The sequence below is a fragment of the Sitophilus oryzae genome, unplaced genomic scaffold (assembly GCF_002938485.1).
Source record: "Sitophilus oryzae breed Bouriz unplaced genomic scaffold, Soryzae_2.0 scaffold_177_pilon_pilon, whole genome shotgun sequence".
In the NCBI taxonomy this organism is placed as follows: domain Eukaryota; kingdom Metazoa; phylum Arthropoda; class Insecta; order Coleoptera; family Curculionidae; genus Sitophilus; species Sitophilus oryzae.
The window spans coordinates 1,573,216-1,595,187 of NW_022146479.1; the positions used below are offsets into that span (position 1 = coordinate 1,573,216).

General features: G+C 32.6%; 1 protein-coding gene across 1 annotated transcript in view; it reads left to right on the forward strand.

Moving 5' to 3' along the window:
- The window catches only part of LOC115882512 (neurogenic locus Notch protein), a 249,523-nt gene that overhangs the window by 25,895 nt on the left and 201,656 nt on the right, over positions 1-21,972 (forward strand). The window contains exon 2 of the mRNA XM_030900608.1: positions 6,140-6,224. Coding sequence (XP_030756468.1) covers positions 6,140-6,224 — 85 coding nt within the window. The remainder of the gene's footprint in view (positions 1-6,139; positions 6,225-21,972) is intronic.

The window sequence follows — 21,972 nt, forward strand, 5'->3', positions numbered from 1 at the left end:
CAGGCTGGAAAAATTATTTATATTAAATTTTGATGAGTTTTGCACTGAAGAAAACATTCAGAGGCTGTTTGATATAATGAAAACTATAGAATTTGACCACCCATGTGAGAAATTTCCTCTTATTTACATCATTAAATTATTTATTAGATTGAAAATATTTTATGCATTAAAGTTTACAAATAAAGATTTATATAGTCAAAAAAAGTCCGATAGAACCAATAGAAAAGTAACTATTTTGTCACATCTTTAATTAAATTTTGTTAAATAAATTAATGTTTTTATACTATAAATATCTTTTTTTTCCCTAATTTACTACGAACAATATGACGAGCAATCTATTAAATTACTGTGAGATTATATGCCTCGATCACATATTGGTGCAGATTATTTTAACCCAAACAAATAATAACGCAAAATTTACATTGATGCGGATTGTCTATGAACTCTTTCTGAAGATCACAGAAACCGAAACGCGGAATACGGTGTTCTTTCGCATCTGTAATAGGTAATTTGTGACTAGGTTGTAGTACCTAAGCTTAGGTCCCTATTTTTAAATTTCCCGCCTTCTAAATGGATGTAATTCCGATTTTCTATAATACCCAGTGGCTTTAGATAAGTTATTCGATTTGTTGACTAATATGGCGACGATACATTTATTGATTTAACGATTTCCGCGTTGAAGCAATTCATCCTATACCGCATTCACCGACTAAAATGTTTTTAATAAAACTTCTCTCTACCTTCACGGGCCTTCGGGCTATCTTTTTCGAGATCAAAGATTGATAGGAATAACGACACCAGCGAGGAGCGTTATTTTCCTGCAATTTGTAAAACGATCACGTAGCAGAGTGGGCTTTGTGTGGATCTCAGAAATTTAAACCCGGCCGGTCTCGATACCGCGACCATGTGAAAAGACTAGAGGAGTAATGGTGCGAGACGTAACTTGCCATCACATCACATTTCAATAAGATTTTTTGTGGTTTTACCATCACTGTCGTCGTTTCTATTAATATAAGAAACATGGAAATATTTATATTTTGCATTTGTTTTAATTTGTAAAACAATCTTTTATTAGTTATTTAGTATCAATTCTTAAGAGTCCATTTCACAAGTCCGAAAAAGTAGCAAAATCAGCGTTCGGCATTTAACGTTTTATGTAAAACTGGCTAGGTATTTTTACACAAATGAAGAAGGAAATTAAAGATAAAGGATTATACTATATCCGTATTGTAGTACATTTTTAGACAACTTCTTTATTTTTAAGATTTTGATGGTCAAACATAAAGAAAATATCCCTTATGTTTGGACTAAATTTTCTCGAAAATATAGACATAATTTAAAATTCCGTTACAATACGGAAATAGATTGAGGTTTTGTGATTACAGTGATATATAATTTATATAGTTTTGTAATAAATTGCTCGCTATTTTATGGCAGATGCTGAAGCTCTATTCTATAGATATTCCCTTTGGCCACATATCCCCATATTCCCTTTGGCCACTTTTCGTAACGAGAGTACGTTATCGCAAGACAAGTTGAGCCGAACTCCTCTTTATATTGAGCGTTGGGCGGGTTGGTTAGCATAGTTATTTGGAGGATGTTAATTCACTGGTTAGAGTCATAGGTAATTATATGATTAATTATTTCTTTAGTATTTTCTTATCATATTACATCAGCGTACACAAATAATGTGAAAACAAAATAGAAAACTTTGCCGCAACCCATATACGAGTATTATATCGAGGGTTTAGGAATGTATGACAAATGCTATAAAGCACGCTCGATATAAAATCAATGTTCGCATTATTTCGGGTAGTTTCGGCTCAACATGTCTTGGGATAGCATACGCTCGTTACGAAAATGCACCCCGGAGAGCGACCCGAACAGTACAGCGTAATAGACTCTTAAAACTAAAGCGTTTTGGAATTATTATTAACCTTCTGACAAATAATACAGGGTTAGTCTTAAATAATTGTAAATATTTTAGGGCATAGTATATTTCGACCCCAGAAACACGCCTATGAGTTTTTTTTTGCAATTTTTTTTTGGAAAATTTTGGAATTTTTCGAAAAAGATTTGGATTTTTTAAAATTTTTGATTAAGAAACATAATATGTTGATAATATGTCGCAATAGAGGTAGTAAATTAAATTTACAAAAATGAAAGCCGATAAAAGATTCGGTGGTTCTCAAGGTTTTGAAGGTTTGACTTTTCGTCCATTTGAAATCTTTTTGTGCTAAAAGTTGAACAGAATAAACAGTTTCTGTTGAACTTGTTGAACCAAATCATCATTTTTTCGCAGAAAAATTTATGATTAATTTAAAAAAATTAAAATTTATTATTTCAGTCAAATAACTATAATACTCAAAACGTGTGCTTATTTTTTGTCAATAATGACATGTATTGATTATTTCCATTCTAAATATCTTCAGAAGGGTTGCTCGTAGCGATTTTTACCAAGAGACATTTTTTATGTAAAAAGTCATGGAAATGTATATTTATTTTTTCAGCCAGTAGTTTTATACAGGTACGGACGAAAAGTTATTACTCTCCAAAACAGTTAAAACCTTTGAATAAGAAGACTAAGGAAGGAGCATAATGCTATCCATGTATTCATGCATGGTGGGCGGAAAAAGGACTCTAGGGTGGGGATCCTTGACAGTTCTGTTTGACGATTCATTTGACACATTTGAATTTGATTTGAAATTTTGCGGATTTGTCAGTCTTTACGGAGCTTATTTTATGTTATTTATTATTTATTCTACTACTGATAGGTGTATAAAGGTAGTAAATCTAGATGGAAATTGTGGCAGAACTTAAATTAACAGTGACACTATCGCAATTTATCGAAAAATACTTTAAAATAGTTGGTTGTGTAGCGTGCGGTAAATCTCGGCAAAAATTGAGTGAAATAATGGAACAACTTTTCGCTAGTACGTGACTATGTAATATACATACGTGTAGTAAACCGATCATTTATGAAATTCACTTAAATTAACTAATTATATATTTTTTCTTGCATTTTTGCTTTTATTTACTACTTGTCAAAGATTAGATGTCAAAGAATTTAGATACGTCAATTTGACATCTATGAATTTGACTTACCTCCTTCAGTAGCGTATCGGATGTTTGTGTTAATAAATAATTATTAAAACTTATCTATTTTTATTATAATAATATGTTTTTATAACAATTTTAATAACTACCAACATTTATTCACAACGTAAAATAAAAAAAAAATATTGAGTCTACCCCACGTCTACCCTACATCATAGTTTGACATTTTTTAAATAAAATTAGAACGGCACTGGTAAATCGGAATTTAAGTCGGCCATATTTGAGTCCCATGGCGGTGGACCTAAGATTTTTGATATGCTCCTTCCTTAGTCTTCTTATTCAAAGGTTAAAACACATGTAGGTGGCTCCCCCTACAAATAGGAGTCATTTTGACATTAAAATCAAATTTCTCGTGTCACAAAACTCCCAGACACCAATTTTCATCCAAATATTTACGTTACTTCAGAAATTATTTGGAAAAAATCGAAATAAAAATGAAACTTCTACACCCTGTATCTCCGAAACTAACCATTTAGGACATACATTACGAACTTTTTTACTTATTTTTATCTGCAGAATATGCAGTCGAAATTTCCGGAATACAGTTCGGACCACCCTGTATGTTGGGTCTAAACACGTCAACAATTTTATACAAGTCTATGTAAAGGGGACACACTTATGAACTGCAATATTGTCGATGCCTATTCCAAATGATGCGTCCAAAGTTAGAAGCATAGTGTAGGACTATGTGTAGGACCGACTTAAGCAGGGAGTGGTATTCGAATTCCGCGTAAACAAAGTATAGTGTGACCAACGGATCTGTAGCTACGGGGTATCGGTAGGGGAACGCTGTTGTAAACAAAACACGCCCAATTTCATTCATAAAATAGGCATGGGCGTACGGTGTTATATGAAAATAATGTGTATCATAAATATAATACTCAGATTAATAATTTTTTTCAAAAAACTTTATGCTGTTTGAATCGTTACTGTTGAGTTAGCAGATAAACACTAAAAGCTTTTATTAAAGCTCCCTTAAATATTTTGAATCATTTTATTATTGTGTTGTTAATATAATAGAAGAAATAATTACAGCTGGGGATTGGAACCTTTGGTGTTACACAGCAAAATAAAACACTAAATCAGTACAATACACCAAAACACTTTTAATTTTACACTGGACGCACGTTTCGCTAACCATGTCTGCCATCACCAGATGATCAAGACTGAGTCTTGAGGTATATTTATTTATATCGGTACTAACTATATTTTTTTCTATAATACATAATTTTAGATATAACTATTTCCAGCAAAAAAAAAATCTTGAAAATAGTTAACTTTGGAAGCGCAAACAAAACATAATTTTACTCACCAGTAGATCCAATATTGCCTATTACACCAGATATGGTATCGCTCCGCCAGCAGTTTTTAAAGGTTAGGTCATTGTCTACCCATATGTTACATCCAAATAGATAATACTTGGCTATATTTTCGAATTTCGCGTATATATATTTATATCTCTCTCTGCAATATAATGGGCCGCTCCATTAATATTTATCTGTTATTTTAACATTTACGCCAAAAAAATTCATTTGATTTTAATAACCCCCTAAGCGTTTCCCTGCAAAAGGAAAATTCGATTCTTCCTGCAATTTTTGCAAAAGCTTTCTAATTGTGGGGACGAGTTTGAATTCGAGATAAAATCTATTTATCAAATTCCTGACCACTTCGAAAAAGTCGTTGAGCTTTTCGACAGCAGTCTCACGTGGTCGTTTCTTTCCAGAGAGGATATCATTTTATCGGGGTTAGTTTTCAGCCTTTTTTTTATCTTCTGTGTGAATTTTTTTATAGCCGATACGCTAACTCCGGTATAAAGAAATATCCGCTCAAGTTTACGTTTAAGCGGCAACTCAAGCGAACTCTCTGTAGCTTCTTCATCGCAAACCCTATTATGAACACAAGGAAATACACCAAATGAGATTTCATCCACGTTATTATTAACTTACCTATATAAATTAGCTATTATTTCTCTTGTCTGACTATGTAGCGTCTTACCCTTAACAAATTTATTCGTTTTAAAACACAAATATACGATCAAACTTGATATTAATAATTAAAAACTACGAACGAAAAACATTATAACAAGATAACAAAACAATAAAACACAACTTAACTATCAAATATACTAAAAATATAGGAATAAAGTTTAGGATAACCGGTATAAAATAATGAAATAAAGTAATAATGATCAAAAAAATGACACCGCCACTGGATATTTCAATAGTATTCAATATTCCTACTCTTTTCAGAAGAGACCGTGAAGTTGGGGATAAAGCAAGCGAATAGGAAAGGCGTAAAAGCCATGGCAACCGCGTGGTAACAAATCCTGTGACGTACTCGCCAATCATGTTCGATGAATAGGCGGCCATGCGCGGCGATGCCGGTTTTGCCAATGATATCGTTGAAAATCTTCAACTTTCATAATAGGCAGATTATACAGAATGAAAGAAATAAGTTATTAAATAAAACATATCGAACAATATGAACTACGTTAAAATTCCTTAGTAATATACGTCAGAATATATGCTAAACACATTATATATAATAAAAATATATTAAATTTATAGTTCATGTCTGGCAATTTTGCAATTTTATAGATAAACGTGGCAATATCGATTTTTTTTTCTCGCATTCCTTCCGTAGCTACAGATCTGCTGGTCAAACAGTAGGTCCCGTCCAGATTAGCCTTAAGCCTTCAGCAAAAAGGAGTCGTTAACTCAACATTCACTTTAGTTTTAACGACCACCGTTGCTCTATGTGATTTAATGACCGAACGTTACCTCTGGTATAGTTACGGCATTCTAACTAATCAATCGGATAGACGACGGCCAACAAAAATGGCCTGTCGTTCGACATTTTTCGAATAATATCGATCCGCCTGGTTTTTCTTCCTTTTATGTGGCAGTAGGTGGACCTTAAGCTGGCTAATGCGACCGTTTTTGTCTCTAAATTGTTGCCATGTCGATTTTTTCCCTTCGAGCATTTAGAATTCTGTAAATTCTCATTTTTTCTTTTTTTTCAGGGTTGATTTCGTGTTCGCCCAGTCCATGTAAAAATGGAGGGACATGTATATCATCGCCGACGCTGAAAGGAGAAAGTTTTTGCAAGTAAGTGACAATTAGTGTTTTTTTTTGGTTTTCAATTAGTTGAAGTTTTTTTAAGTAGGTATAGAAAAACCAACAAAAGTTGGCCTGTACAGCTACTTTTTTACTTTGGCTATGTGTCAAACAAAATTAGTAATTTTGTCATGGATTTCTGACTACAATTTTAGAGTTTATAATCATCTGCTGATGATGCTAACATGGTTAGCGAAACGCGCGTCCAGTGTAAAAGTAAAAGTGTTTTGGTGTATTGTGGTGATTTAGTGTTTTTATTTTGCTGTGTAACACCAAAGGTTCCAACCCTCAACTGTAATCTACAATTTTAGACACAATACACATACAAATGTTTTTGAAGTAAAACTTCTTTACGCGCGATGGGAGTAAAAATTGTAGGCCGTGACACACGAGACGCGAAAGGAAAAGTGGTAACGATAGGGCCCTTGGGCCCTACGTGACCTATCGAGCTGAAACCGGCACCCACGAAATAACAAGGCCATCTTGCTGTGACGTAAAAATCTCGTGACGTCATCAACTGGAGATGTAACTCTATTTAGCAGCGTTGATAATTACCGTAGGTGCCGCTGAAACTCGAAATTTAACGATCTTTTCATGATATGTTGACGACGTTTCGTGCACTACGAAACCCCATCATCAATGAATCAAATCCAAAAATCATCCGATTTAAATGAAATTTGGTATGTCGATCGATTGGACCAAACCCAGGCGAACTTGACCGTGTACGACACGTGTTACTGTGACAGTTTTGACGTATGAAACGTCAAAAGTTGATGTCGTCCGATCGCGACCAAATTTGATGGGTAGACTATGTGAACGACGATACACGCGGGCACACCCTGCAAAGTTGGATACGATGAAGAAAAATGTGGGTCGATTTCGGCATAATTGGCGACGGGCTACAGGATGACGCCTTCAACGTTTCGAACCGATGCGCGATGCCTCTAAATGGACGAAATCATCAGGATTTTTCTTAATTATGGGTCTTTTGGAACCAAACTCGGCGCATGGATAGAGGTACTCGAATGGAATCCACAGACGGACAGACGGTCATTTTAATAAAAAATTTGTGAAAATGAGACAAATTATTTATTCATTTTTAATTTATTACTTTTTCAACATTTTAAGCTACACTTTTTCAAACGTGTCCTTGATATCCTTCAATTTAATAGCTGTTAGTAAGAAGTTTTATCAAGAAGATTTTTTTTATACCTGCATTATTACTTTGTCTATGATTATTACACAAACAAATTCTCATTAAATGAAGTTATTAGCAAGGTTTTCGAATGAAAAAATAGCCGTGCTAAATGTCATTTAAAATATTTCCACTTATTTATATTCTCCAGACATTTACACTCACCGTTTCCTCTGCCTCTCTCTGTTGGACACGCTATTTTTACTAGACAATGTTGATTAATTTTATATTTTTCTTCTAATAATTATAAAATACGTTCCTGTCGTCGCACGGCCAACTGCACCAGGGAGAAAAGCGAACGATAGGCGTGTCTCGAGATCTGCGGAGACCAGATAATAGATAAACCCCATCGTTTTTCGGCCCACACTGTTACAAACGAGTTGCATATGACCTGGGGCGAACCAGGGGCGTACTACCTACTTCTTATTTTTTCCAAAAATCGTTAAAATTGTCGTATTTCTATTGTTATATTTTTTACGTTATGTTATTATGAATTATTAATACAGAAATAAATCAATATGCACTCAGATGCAAAAAAAACGCGACGGAGAATTTTTTCGTCAAGTTTAAAATGTTATATTTTTTTACTTTTAGTCCCACATTTATGATTTTTTTTAGCAAACTGTATATAAATCTATTAACTTTAATTTATGAACTCAGTTTCTTATAAACTTTAGTATTTAGCTTATTATACAGGGTAAATTGAAGAGTTGTTTTTTACCTTAACTTTAAAACACCATGTGCAATAATTTCGTGAGTAACTTTTCCTAAAACATTATTTTTCGATCAGAGCCATGTCTCCTAAGCATTTTCTTTTTTGACTCATGTCAATACATGCCTTGGTTAATTTTTAAGAGCGAAATGAACTTGCCTCCAACAATTTTTGTGGTGGTTTTCGAGGTGGTTTTGGTGACTATTGTCGTAATGTCATATCGACACTGATTAGAACTTTATATATTCAAATCAATTCAAATTTAAAAAAAACATTAAAAAGTAACGATACAGGCTTGGTTTTAATAAACATTAATAACACTAACAGAACTAAGGATATTAAAAAATAACTGTAATAATTAAGTGTACAAACAAAAAACTTGTCTGTAGACGTCGGTTCACACTGTTAATGAGGCTGCAAATATATTGTGTTATGGTTTCCACCTCGTCATTATGAAGAATAACATCAAAAAGTAATTTAAAAAACTTGCAAAATGTTTGTGGCAACTCATTTTGCCAGATATGGTTCTACTACCGAAAAATAATGTTTTAGGAAAATCTGCTCACGAAATTATTGCACAGGGTGTTTTAAAGATAGGGTAAAAAACAACTCTTTGATTAACCCTGTATAATAAGTCAAATATTAAAGTTTATAATAAGCTGAGTTTACGAATTAAAGTTTATATATTTATATACAGTTTGCTAGAAAAATCAAGGAAATAGGGCTAAAAGTAACAGAAATATAACATTTTAAACTAGACCAAAAATTTTTCCGTTGTGTTTTTTTGGTTTTAACGAAAAAATCTTCAGAATTTAATGAAATGAAATTATTATATACGATCTTCGTTAATAAACTTTTTGATAAAAAGTGGTAAACTAGCATTTTTCTGTTTACATTTGGTTTGTATATATTGGATACCTTCACTTTGTATAGAAAGGTTTGTCTATTTTTATTATTTGCCTGAGGCTGCAAATTGATGCCCGCGGCTGAAAAAATTACAGAAAATAGATAATTTTCTATTCTCCTATAAAGGCTAATAATAAAACGAAAGACATAAACTAGAGATATATAAACTTAAATTACAATTCAGAGTTTACGGCGCAATCCTCCTAGCGTAACAAAATAGATATTTTTCTTTCCTCTTTAGAACTCATAACCTCCGGTCATTATTACCAGCGCTTCAGTAACAGTCTTGGAAGTATTTTCGACCCGCAGGAATATAATAATTAACAGTTATAACGTAGGTAATAAATCTAGCGAAAGCCTAGTTTGCGGATGATGGTATACCGTAGAGGTATTATACTACCGAGAATTTCGGTGATTTAATCATCAGGTTCCGAAAAAAGGTGGATTTTAATGGGTCTTGTCCGTTTTGCTTTTTATACAATACCTACTCATACGTAAGAAAAAAAAATGAATTAGTTGAAATAGAATCAATATAAACCGATATCCAAACAATGATAATATTGCATTTTTGTGTTTGATGCTATCTTGAAAATTAAATACCAGTAATAAGATACTGTAATTAAAATAACATATTGCAACTATTTCTAATCAATAAAAGATTATCTCAGAGAGATCAGTAAACCTAGAGCAGCTCTAAAATATTGGTTGATATAATCGTCAGGATCGTTCTGAGACATAATGTCTTTCTAAATTTCTACACTTAGAGAAATATCAAGAAATAAATTCAGAAAAGCCCCAAAAATCTGCAAAAATTCATTTGTACCAAGTGAAATGTCAAACAATAGGAATATAAAACTATTAAGAAGTATTAGACTCCTTCTTTAGTCTTTTTATATAATGCAAAAATTTGACATTGACAGACGACAACTGTCACTGTCAGAATTCTTGTTATTTGACATGTAGTTAAGCAGGGTGTACTGTATTATGTAAGGGTGTATTCCGTTGCTGACCTTGGTTATGATTTTATGTTCCGTTTCTATCGGTTTCCTGAAAGTTTTCTTATTACGGAACACGGTTCCTGAAAAATTCGGTAATAACTGTCACTAAACTAACCAGCGCGAGAAAGCTGGTTTTTCTAGTTTTGTTTGTCAATCAGTGTCATTTATATGACAGAAATCGAGCAAATATTGGAAGTTCGAGTGAAATTCTCATGTAATTTCTAAAATTTGTAATAATATTTCGTATTTACATCCAAAAGCAATGCAATGGAGATAGGCAGTAAAGATAAATACATTTCATTAACTAAATAGAATGACTTTTTAGGACCATTTAAACTTATCATGCAGCAATTGTTGTGCAGCACAATGCAGCAAAAGTAATCGTGAATGTTTTGTAAGCTATAAAAATATAAATATTGGTTAGATTTGTTTATTTATTATTGATCTGTTTTAATATTGGACCTGCAAACTACACTTGAGCTGTCTAACGAGTTTAACAGTTTATTAATAAAGTACTTTTCAATATTAAACTCCATTGAAAAGAAGAATCAAACGTAAAAGCAGAGTATAGGTACGTTAAAAATGCATAAAAGATAAATTTTATAATAGAGGTATTGAAATTTAGAAAACGTCAACATTTGACGTTTCCAGTATTTTACCAAACCGTTCCGTATCAAACCGATGTTTTTCAGGAACCGCTCTTTACTGTAGTTTACCGGTCTGGTTCGCCTGGTTTTGCAACGGAATACAGCCTAAATTAGAGTAAAATTAACATTGGAATCAGCGATAATACCTACCTACATAATAACGAAATTTTATTAACGATTCAAAACATAGCTTCGTTCTTTGTGAAGCTCGAATGTTACTTATTTATGAATACTAAAGTGAGCGTATCGATGGGCGACGCCTCTGCCGCTGCTAAACGCCCAACTCACAACAACGTCACGATCAAAATCCTTTGATTTACATTCCGAATAATCCCCCAACTTACAATCGGCTTAGAAGGACCATAAAAACCGATCTTACCGGTCGCGATGGATGCATCCTGAGGCGTTTGGTCTCCGTAGAGCTGCGTTCCAGTATCCTAATTTCTAGTGTTTTTTAGGGTTCCGTACCAAAAGGGTAAAAACGGGAACCCTATTACAACTTTGCTATTACTGAGACTTCGCTGTCCGTCCGTCCGTCCGTCTGTCACAAAGGTCTATCTTATGAACCGAATTGAACAGAGTTAAATAAATGTTTATAAATAAAACAGTACTTTCACTAAATATTATCTTTTAAGTAAGAATTTTGCATAGAATCTTTCTAGTCCTTGGTGGCCGCGTGATTAAAGCGTTAGGACTTTACGCTGCTATGACGTTGGAGCCGTAGTAAGGCAGGTTCGAATCCTAGTCAAGGCGACTTTTTTTAATCGTTTTTTTTTAATTTTTACATATTTTTACATAATTATTTTTACTTTTTACATATTTATTATTGATTAATACAATTTTTAGTAATGTGTTTCTTAGTTTTTTTTAAATTACTTATACGCGCATTCAAAATTTCAGCTAAATCAGAAAAAAGATTATAATAATATAGTGTCTAATGTTGTATAGATAATGAATGGTACGGAACCATTCGTGCGCGAGTCCGACTCGCACTTGCCCAATTTTTTTTCGTTCATTTTACTAATGTAATGTTTGATCTCTTCAACATAAAAAAAGACTCTTACAAAATTCATCACAGAACTTCAATACGCTGGCGCTGATGGCTGCGCCCAAGTTGCAAAATCGCTACACCAATTACAAGGAATCCTGAACACATATATACCTGAGTATGTGAATAAGTTGATTAGTTTAGAAGTTATCGTGTAGGAAAGGTAAAAAAACATGGTTATACATTTTTGACAGATTTTTGACATTTTCCGGGATAAAAAAATTTTGACCCCTCCAAAAAGGTCGTAATTCGTCATCATAAAGATTTTATGTGGTTATACCTTCAAAATTTTTACAAGCGACTTTTTACAGTGATTTTACTCCACTACTGGGCATACGAGGCTTTGGGCCTTAAGCTGAACATCGATACAACTAGAATAATGTGCTCTCCCCTGGAAAATCATAGCAGTGCCATAAAAATCGAAGAACTATTGGAATATGTAGCGGAATTCAATTACCTCGGCAGTTTGATTTCGGAAAAGGCCAATATTGACTCTGAAATTCAACACAGGATTAACAGCGCCTCAAGAGCATTCTCGAAATGAAAAGACAGAGTTTTCTGCAATAATTATGACTTGAGCATAAAAACGAAACTTGTAGTGTACCGAGCAATAATAATCCCCACCATGTTATATAGAAGCGAAACTTGGGTGCCGTACTATTCAGATAGAAAAATTGTGAGATATGAAAGTAGTTTTGAAAAATGTAATAAATATATAGTATGTTCTATTTATAATAGCAAAGATGTTACCACTTTTAGTATGAACCGGCAATACTGTAACGCTGAAAATAATTTACTCAAATTTTCAAAAAGACCCTACTACCTGTTCCCCATATATCCGTTTAACCTCTCATAGCCGTGAATCACCCTGTATATTTTTCAAGACACTGTTTAGTTAAAAATAATTCAATATACATTTTTAGATTAATTAAAGGATTCGAGAACGCAGTTTAATAACTGGGAGATGAGATCCAGAAGACGATAGTAGGGATTTAGATAGGACACATTGAAGGGGTTAAAAGCTGTACAAATACGATAACCAGACGTTTCAAGCTTAAGACATGTCCTACTTCTTCATTTTATCAATTTTACCAAGCATTAAACGACTACGTGTATAAACAAAACTAAAATATATAATATATTTCTTTCATATTTTTTTGTATAAAGTGAAATTAGACGTTAAATTTATTATGTCTTTCGATTTTGTTGTATCCGTTAGTGACGTTAAATTTTGATTGATGTTGTAGATTACATAATACCGACAAAAGTACCGGTCTATGTGTTTTAGGTATACAGGGTGCCCCAGAAATAAGTGCATGAATTTTTAGGGGTGATAAATCTCGGTAACAGAAACATGTTTTCTCTTTATCGTTTTTCAAATAAGTCCAAAATAACGGAGTTATTTTACTTTAAAAATTTCCAAAAAAAATATTTTTTGCTAAAATTTTGAGAACCACTGGATCTTTTCTGGATTTTCTTTCTTGTAAATTTAATCTACTACTTACCTATGTTGCCATATTATCAAGGAATATTTTTTTTAAATAAAAACTAAAAAAAAATCCAAAGAATTTTTCAAAAAATTCCTAATTTTCAAAAAAAAAAATTTTCGAGAAAAAAAACCTCATAGGTGTGTTTCTGGGGTTGAACTATACTACCAGTTAAAATACTTGCACTTATTTCTTGGACACCCAGTATAGGTAGTCTACTATAAAAATTATTAATTAATGTCTATAATAAATTAGCACAATTTTTTTGCACAATCTTCAACACTAGTGTTTTTTTTCGTACAGGGTGCTTTAAAGTTAAGGTAAAAAACAACCCTTCGATTAACCCTGTATAATAAGCCAAATACTAAAGTTTATAAAAAAGTGAGTTTATAAATTAAAGTAGTATTATATCTATATACAGTTTGCTAAAAATATGAAAATAGTACAAAAAAATATAATACTTTAAATTTGATTGAATACTGAAAAATATTTCCGTTGCGTTTTTTTGCATCTGAGTGTATTTTAGCCATTTTTAATTAACTTCAAAAAAAACATCAGTTTTAAATATGTCTTTTTGGTATTGTTCCATTTAAGAATCTTGTTCTCTCTCTGACATTTCCGTCTTAACCATATATCCCCGTAAAAAAACTTAACAGACCTAATTTACTCGAAGCCATATGGAGGTACGATTAAATTTCAAGTGCTCTGCGTGGTGGTAGTCGGTAGTACCACGCGGAACGAACGACGTTCGCAGTGGTTGTTAAGAATCAACATGTGAACACCACGTGTGCCTTTAACTCGAAACAGTCGCTAGAGTTGCCGCATCTAAAGAAGCCTCCATGTCGTCAATCTAGCCTAAAATAAATCTCGACAGTACCGAAATTGTATAATGTTGACATTACTGCCTTTTTTAATTTTTGAATGTCTCATATCATCTATAGATCATACCAAATTAACTTTTAGTCACGTGATTAAGCTTGATCGGCACAGCGTTGCCCACTTTTACATATTTACTTTTAATAAAAATAAAAATAAATTAATTACAAATATATAAACATTTATTACTTACATCAACAAAACTCACCTTCTTAACAGCACTTAAGGGACATAACGGGCCATTACTACCGCCAAAGAATATTATAGTTTTAAGAACTCTCGTGTGGAAGCTTTAGTGATTTGTCATACGGTGGCGCTTTTGAACATAATCGAAGCCTGAAAATGCTAATATTTTAAATTTTGAGGACTACGCGCGGCGATATTTCGTACGGTGTTGCCAAACATATTTTATTTCTCGATATTTAAAGAAAGTTCAACACGTATTGATTATATATTTCGTATATTCGATAGTACATGAGGCATCCTAAGGCTATGAAAAAAAAACGTAGCTATGAAAATAAAATTTTAGATTTTTAATTTTTTTGTACCTTCTAATAAAAATTACTTCTATTCCAATAAAAAATTAACTAGTATGATTATGTGTTATCTGTGTTAGTATTAGGAAACTGGAGTAAATACGGAGAATATTAATTCGTTCTCTAAGATGAGCACTACTAAGTAACTTTTTAAAATTCGACCCATAAGGGGGTGTTATTAGATAAAGGGACGTAATTATACATAAAAAATCTGTACCTACTAGGAGTATGAACTTTTGCACAGATGTGGCGCATTTGAACATTGATAAGCGATTTTTGGAAATGTATAGCCTAAGGGTAGTGAAACTGGGGGGTGAAATTTTGTACAAAAAGTGTTAGTTCTAGGAGTATGAAATTTTGTAAGAGTTTCCTTAAGTGACGAAAGTGAGTACCTAGAAGCTAATTTTGACATTCATCCCTTAGAAATAAGGGATGAAAATTTGTACAAAAGGTTAAAATCGGTTTTAGAAGTATGAATTTTGCAGACGTTCCTTATGTAACGTAATTTAGCATTAAGAAGCAATTTTGGAAATTCGCCCTCTAAGGGTGTGAAATGAGGGGTTGAACGTTCTGGAACAATAAATTCTGTTCAAGGAATATGAGAATTTGCACAGAGGTTCCTTATGTAGCGTAATTGAATAATTAGAGTGATTTTGGAATTCATTCCTTAAGGGGTAAAACTAGGGGTGAAAATTTGTATAATTTTTTATGTAAAATCCGTTCTAGGAGTAGGAGTATGAAATTCTGTTCAGAGGTCCCTTAAATGATGAAAGTGAGTACCTAGAAGCGAATTTTAGGCATGCATCCCCTAAAAATAAGGGATGAAAATTTGTACAAAAATTTGTTAAAATCGGTTTTAGAAGTATGAATTTTGCAGACGTTCCTTATGTAACGTAATTTAGCACTAAGAAGCAATTTTGGAAATTCGCCCTCTAAGGGTGTGAAATGAGGGTTGAACGTTCTGGAACAATAAATTCTGTTCAAGGAATATGAGAATTTGCACAGAGGTTCCTTATGTAGCGTAATTGAATAATTAGAGTGATTTTTGGAATTCATTCCTTAAGGGGGGTAAAACTAGGGGTGAAAATTTGTATAATTTTTTATGTAAAATCCGTTCTAGGACTAGGAGTATGAAATTCTGTTCAGAGGTCCCTTAAATGATGAAGTGAGTACCTAGAAGCGAATTTTAGGCATGCATCCCCTGAAAAATAAGGGATGAAAATTTGTACAAAAATTTGTTAAAATCGGTTGTAGAAGTATGAATTTTGCAGACGTTCCTTATGTAACGTAATTTAGCACTAAGAAGCAATTTTTGAATTATTTGTGCGATAATTGAATAATTAGAGCGATTTTTGGAATTCATTCCTTAAGAGGGTAAAACTAAGGGTAAAAATTTGTATAATTTTTATGTAAAATCCGTTCTAGGACTAGGAGTATGCAATTTTGTACAGAGGTCCCTTAAGTGATGAAAGTGTGTACCCAGAAGAAAATTTTGGACATGCACCCCCTAAAAAATAAGCACTCCCTATAAAACAATTAAAATAAAAAAATTTGTCTAAAAAAATAAAAAAAAAAAGTTGGGGTGGGCCACTCTTATCACTTAGGGGTATAAAAAATAGATAACAACCTAGGAATAGGTTGTGACCAAACCAAACCAAACCAGACCTACTGAATATACATATAAAATTTTATCAAAATTGGTCTAGCCGTTTCGGAGATGGTAACAAAAAATTAAAAAAAAAAACAACCCCTATTAAAATATAGGGGATGATGGTGGAACGGTGAAAATTTAGGGTTATTTGTATTTATTAATGCCAACTAAAAAAATAAAAACATTTTTTTCTTTTCAAAAAATAAAAATTAGGGTGGGCTACCCTTACCACATAAGGGTATAAAAAATAGATAACAACCTATTCTTAGACGTACTAAATATACATATAAAATTTTATCAAAATCGGTCAAAGCCGTTTCACGGATGGTAACAAAAATTAAAAAAACCCCTATTAAAAATAGGGGGATGATGGTAGAACGGTGAAAATTTTGGGTTCTTTGTATTTTTTAATGCAAAATAAAAAATAAAATATATATTTTTTCAAAATATAAAAAAATGGGAATGGGATACCCTTATCACTTAAGGGTATAAAAATAGATAACAAACTATTTTCAGACCTACTCAATATACATAATAAAATTTCATCAAAATTGGCAAAACCGTTTCGGAAATGGTAACAAGAAACTTTAAAAAACAACCCCTATTAAAAAATAGGGGATGATGGTAGAACGGTGAAAATTTAGAGTTGTTTGTATTTTTAAGGCCGAATAAAAAAAATATTTTTTTTCAAAATAAAAAAAATGAGGGTAGGCTACCCTCTCGGCTACCCCTTATCACTTAAGGGTATAAGAATAGATAACAACTTATTCTTAGACGTACTGAATATACATACATATAAAATTTTATCAAAATCGGTCAATCGGAGATGGTAACAAAAACTTAAAAAACAACCCCTATTAAAAAATAGGGATGATGGTAGAACGGTGAAAATTTAGGGTTGTTTGTATTTTTTAATGCCAAATAAAAAATTAAAATAATTTTTTTTCAAAAATAAAAAAATGGGGTGGGCTACCCTTACCACTTAAGGGTATAAAAAATATATAACAACCTATTTTCAGACCTACTCAATATACTTATAAAATTTCATCAAAATCGGCCAAGCCGTTTCGGAGATGGTATCAAAAAACAACCCCTATTAGAAAATAGGGGATGATGATAAAACGGTGAAAATTTAGAGTTGTTTGTATTTTTAAGGCCAAATAAAAAAATATTTTTTTCCAAAAAAATAAAAAATGAGGGTGGGCTACCCTCTCGGCTACCCTTATCACTTAAGGGTATAAGAATAGATAACAACCTATTCTTAGACGTACTGAATATACATATAAAATTTTATCAAAATCGGTTAAGCCGTTTCGGAGATGGTAACAAAAAATCTTAAAAAACAACCCCTGTTAAAAAATAGGGGATGATGGTAGAACGGTGAAAATTTAGGGTTGTTTGTATTTTTAATGACAAATAAAAGAAATTAAAATATTTTTTTTCAAAAAATAAAAAAAAATGTGGGTGGGCTACCCTTATCACTTAAGGGTATAAAAACAGATAACAACGTATTCTCAGACCTACTGAATATACATATAAAATTTCATCAAAATCGATCAAGCCGTTTCGGAGATGGTAACAAAAATTAAAAAAACATCCCTATTAAAAAATAGGGGATGATGGTAGAACGGTGAAAACTTAGGGTTGTTTGTATTTTTTAATGCCAAATAAAAAAAAAAAAATATATTTTTTAAAATAAAAAAAAATGGGGTGGGCTACCCTTATCACTTTAAGGGTATAAAAATATATAACAACCTGTTTTCAGACCTACTCAATATACTTATAAAATTTCATCAAAATCGGCTAAGCCGTTTCGGAGATGGCAACAAAAAAAAAAAAAACAACCCCTATTAAAAATAGGGGATGATAGCAGAACAGTGAAAATTTAGGGTTGTTTGTATTTCTTAATGCCAAATTAAAAATAAAAAACATTTTTTTCTTTTCAAAAACTAAAAAAAATGAGGGTGGGTTTCCCTCTCGGCTACCCTTATCAGTTAAGGGTATAAAAATAGATAACAACTTATTCTTAGACGTACTGAATATACATATAAAATTTTATCAAAATCGGTTAAGCCGTTTCGGAGATGGTAACAAAAAATTAAAAACAACCCCTATTAAAAAATAGGGATGAAAGTAGAACGGTGAAAATTTAGTGTTGTTTGTATTTTTAATGCCAAATAAAAAAAATAAAATATTGTTTTTCACAAAATAAAAATGGGGTGGACTACCCTTATCATTTAAGGGTATAAAAATATATAACTACCTATTCTCAGACCTACTGAATATACATATAAAATTTCATCAAAATCGGTTAAGCCGTTTCGGAGGAGTACGGTAACCAAAACTGTAACACGGGAATTATATAACATAATATTATATGTAAACTGGCGGAGTGCGGAGAACGGAAAGACTGATTATAGCGATAGATAAAATTTAAAACTATAATTTAAAACTATTCAAGAAAGTACACACAAAACAAGGCAACGCCGCGCGTCTATTCGTTCAATTCCGAGCAAAATAGCGAGGCTCCACGAAGTTGGGGCCTCGCTCGCCAAAGCGAGGCCCCATCGACAGGTCAGATTTTGATGCCAGACGAGACTTCTAGGGTATTAAGATATTCTTTGCTACCGCTTTCCTGTTCAAAATATTCTAATAAAGTTGCGATGAGTTTTTTACGGTTATTAACTATATCTTGTACACTTTGCCTTATAAGAGGTTCTAAAAAGAACAATGTTTCATTGCAAGGTATTAAAGTATCACCATAACACAATTCATTTCAACCAAAAACTCGTAATACAAAACTAAAGTGTCAAAACTACGGAAGCGCTGAGGGGCCAGCTGAGTTCTTTTTATATATGACTATAGTCAGATAATAACCGACTATAGTCAGATAACAACCGACTATAGTCAGATAACAAATGACTATAGTCAGATAATATTTGTACAGTTTTAGACGCTCCTGGATGTGTGAAGTATGCGCAGTATATTTCGCAACAGGTGGTTTTCACGTGGATTTCATTAGCTGTTCAAACAGAGAAAAACAGAGCTTGAAGCGAGAAACCTAATATTTCATGCTGTTTCCAGCTTAAAGTAAAATAGAATTTTAGCAAATTGGTTAACTTGCGCTATACATAACATTTATCTAAGTCATCGTTCTTTAAAAAGATACCTCAGCAATCTCAACTTATACCGCAAGAAACATTATTCCAATTCCAATGCACTATCGCAGTTTATAAGGAATGAATTAAGTGGATCAGGTTCTTTACATGAATACAGATGGCTTCATCTTCGTTGTATTCAAGCTGGCTTCACAGTAAAACAAGAAACAGTTCGTATCTTACTCAAAGTGCTTGATCCATGTGGGGTAGCAGCTAGAAAACGAGGAAGATTGAGACTAAGGCAGTACAATGACCATGGGCCAAATTTTATCTGGCACATGGATTCCTACGATAAATTAAAGCTCTATGGTATTGGAATAAATGGATGCATAGATGGGTTTTCCAGAACAATTGTTTGGGTTAGAGCTTCTCCTACGACCAATAATCCAAAAGTTATTGCTGTTTTTTTTTGGAGGCTGTTAAAGAATTGAAAGGGTGTCCCCTAACAGTGCGGTCGGACATGAGAACTAAGAACGGACATGTGAAAAATATGCAAATTTTTCTGCTAGAAAATAGTCTATACCGGCATCGATCTGTATTATGGATCCCTAGTATCAACGGGATGGCCTCTGAAAAGTAGGCCCGAAATCGTAAACTAAACAGCGCAAGCTTATTCACTTCTGTTTGAACAGCTAATAAAATCCACGTGAAAACCACCTGTTGCGAAATATACTGCGCATGCTTAACATATCCAGGAGCGTCTAAAACTGTACAAATATTATCTGACTATAGTCGTTTATTATCTGGCTATAGTCAGTTATGATCTGACTATAGTCATTTGTTATCTGACTATAGTCGGTTGTTATCTGACTATAGTCGGTTATTACCTGACTATAGTCATATATAAAAAGAACTCAGCTGGCCCCTCAGCGCTTTCGTACAAAACGAATAACAATGTCAGGAAATAAATAAATAAATCTGGCAACTTGATATTTTTTACAGCAGAGCTATCACCTGAATCCCCAGCGGGAAATTTAAATTCCAGTTGGTCAGCCCGGCGCCGAATATGTCCATGGTCGGTAACAATGAATTTAAAAACCGCGCCATCGATTACGTAACGAAACGTTTAATTGGCATCGCTTTTACCTATTCTCTCTTCTATTTTCATCACTTATTTGAATTTCTCTTGCTTATCTATCCTATTCTCCCATTTATCTTGCTTTTGCTTTTTCTGCTTTTTCTGCTTCTTCTTCTCTAAAAGGATATTTATGTTTTATGCTTTTGAACGTTAAGTTGGTTAGTACATCATAACAAAATATGAAAAATTTTGGCATTTTACTACTTTTTTTAACTTTTAAAGTAAACTTTTCTAAGGATCAGAGAAACTTCCAATCACAAGCAAGAGGTGGTCGCGATTCGTGATACAATTGGATCATTGATAACGCTGTGGGTTCTTCTTTAGCTGCGGCTACTCTATCTCTATTTTTATCCTATTACAGGCATTAAAGAGAATGAACATAATAATTTTTAAGACGCGCCTTTTAATATTTGGATAGCGTAATTGGCTGTGTAATGTTATATTTTTTGTCGATTAATTTTAAAATGTGTTTCTTATAGTTCTTGTTTCGAACTATGCCCCTTTCTTGTATATTTTTTTATTTTTAAGTGACATATGAACGTAATATGTGTTTGAATTTATATCATCTAGCAGAACATTTTGTGTATATGTTGGAGACAGATGCCGAATTTCGGCCAATGTCCGAAATAATTAGACATATGGCGATTTGTCCATACTAAACATGCCAGGGGGTTAATCTTTCTTTGGTATAATAAATATAACAACAAAAGATTAACACCATCCGCATAGAAGTTGAAACCAATGCAATCAAATCTCTTCCGCGTAACTTTGTGGATATAGCTAGGTATATTTAATTATAATCTATTATAATCTATTAATTATAATCATATTTTAATTTTCATTATCTAATTTTTTAACAGTTTACTTCAAAATCTTCTAATTAGTTTGTCAGAAACTCCTTGAATTTGGTTTGTGCATTTACCTTATTATCGCTTTCTTGAAATGGTCATAATATAACCATTATAACCAAATATCTTTGTTTTACTTTAAACAAGAATATAAGCGTTTCTCAGTTTTATGTTTTAAGTAGAATTTTGTGTAGTCAGTATGATGTTTCGTCCTGTCTTAGTTTACCTCCTACATAATTTTTTTAGTAAACTTTAGGTCTGTACGGCGCTGTACAGGGCCGTATCTAAATAGAATTTTGAAGGGGTTTTATTTTTTTTTAGATAATTTCATATCAATACAAAATTTCTTCGGTTTTTCATGAGCGAAATTTCTAGGATCTGTATTTACATAATAAAAAAAAATGGAAAAAGCAATATTAACTCAAGGAATCTTTGCTCAAGGTGTGAACTTTAAACATCCATGTAATGTTATAAGTTAGCATATGTATTTTATGTTATTCTTAGAATATTAGGTATTCCATTCTTTTCATTATCTGCATGAAAAAAAACAGAAAATAACTTTATACAGAGTGTCCCAGAAATAAATGCAAGAATTTTAA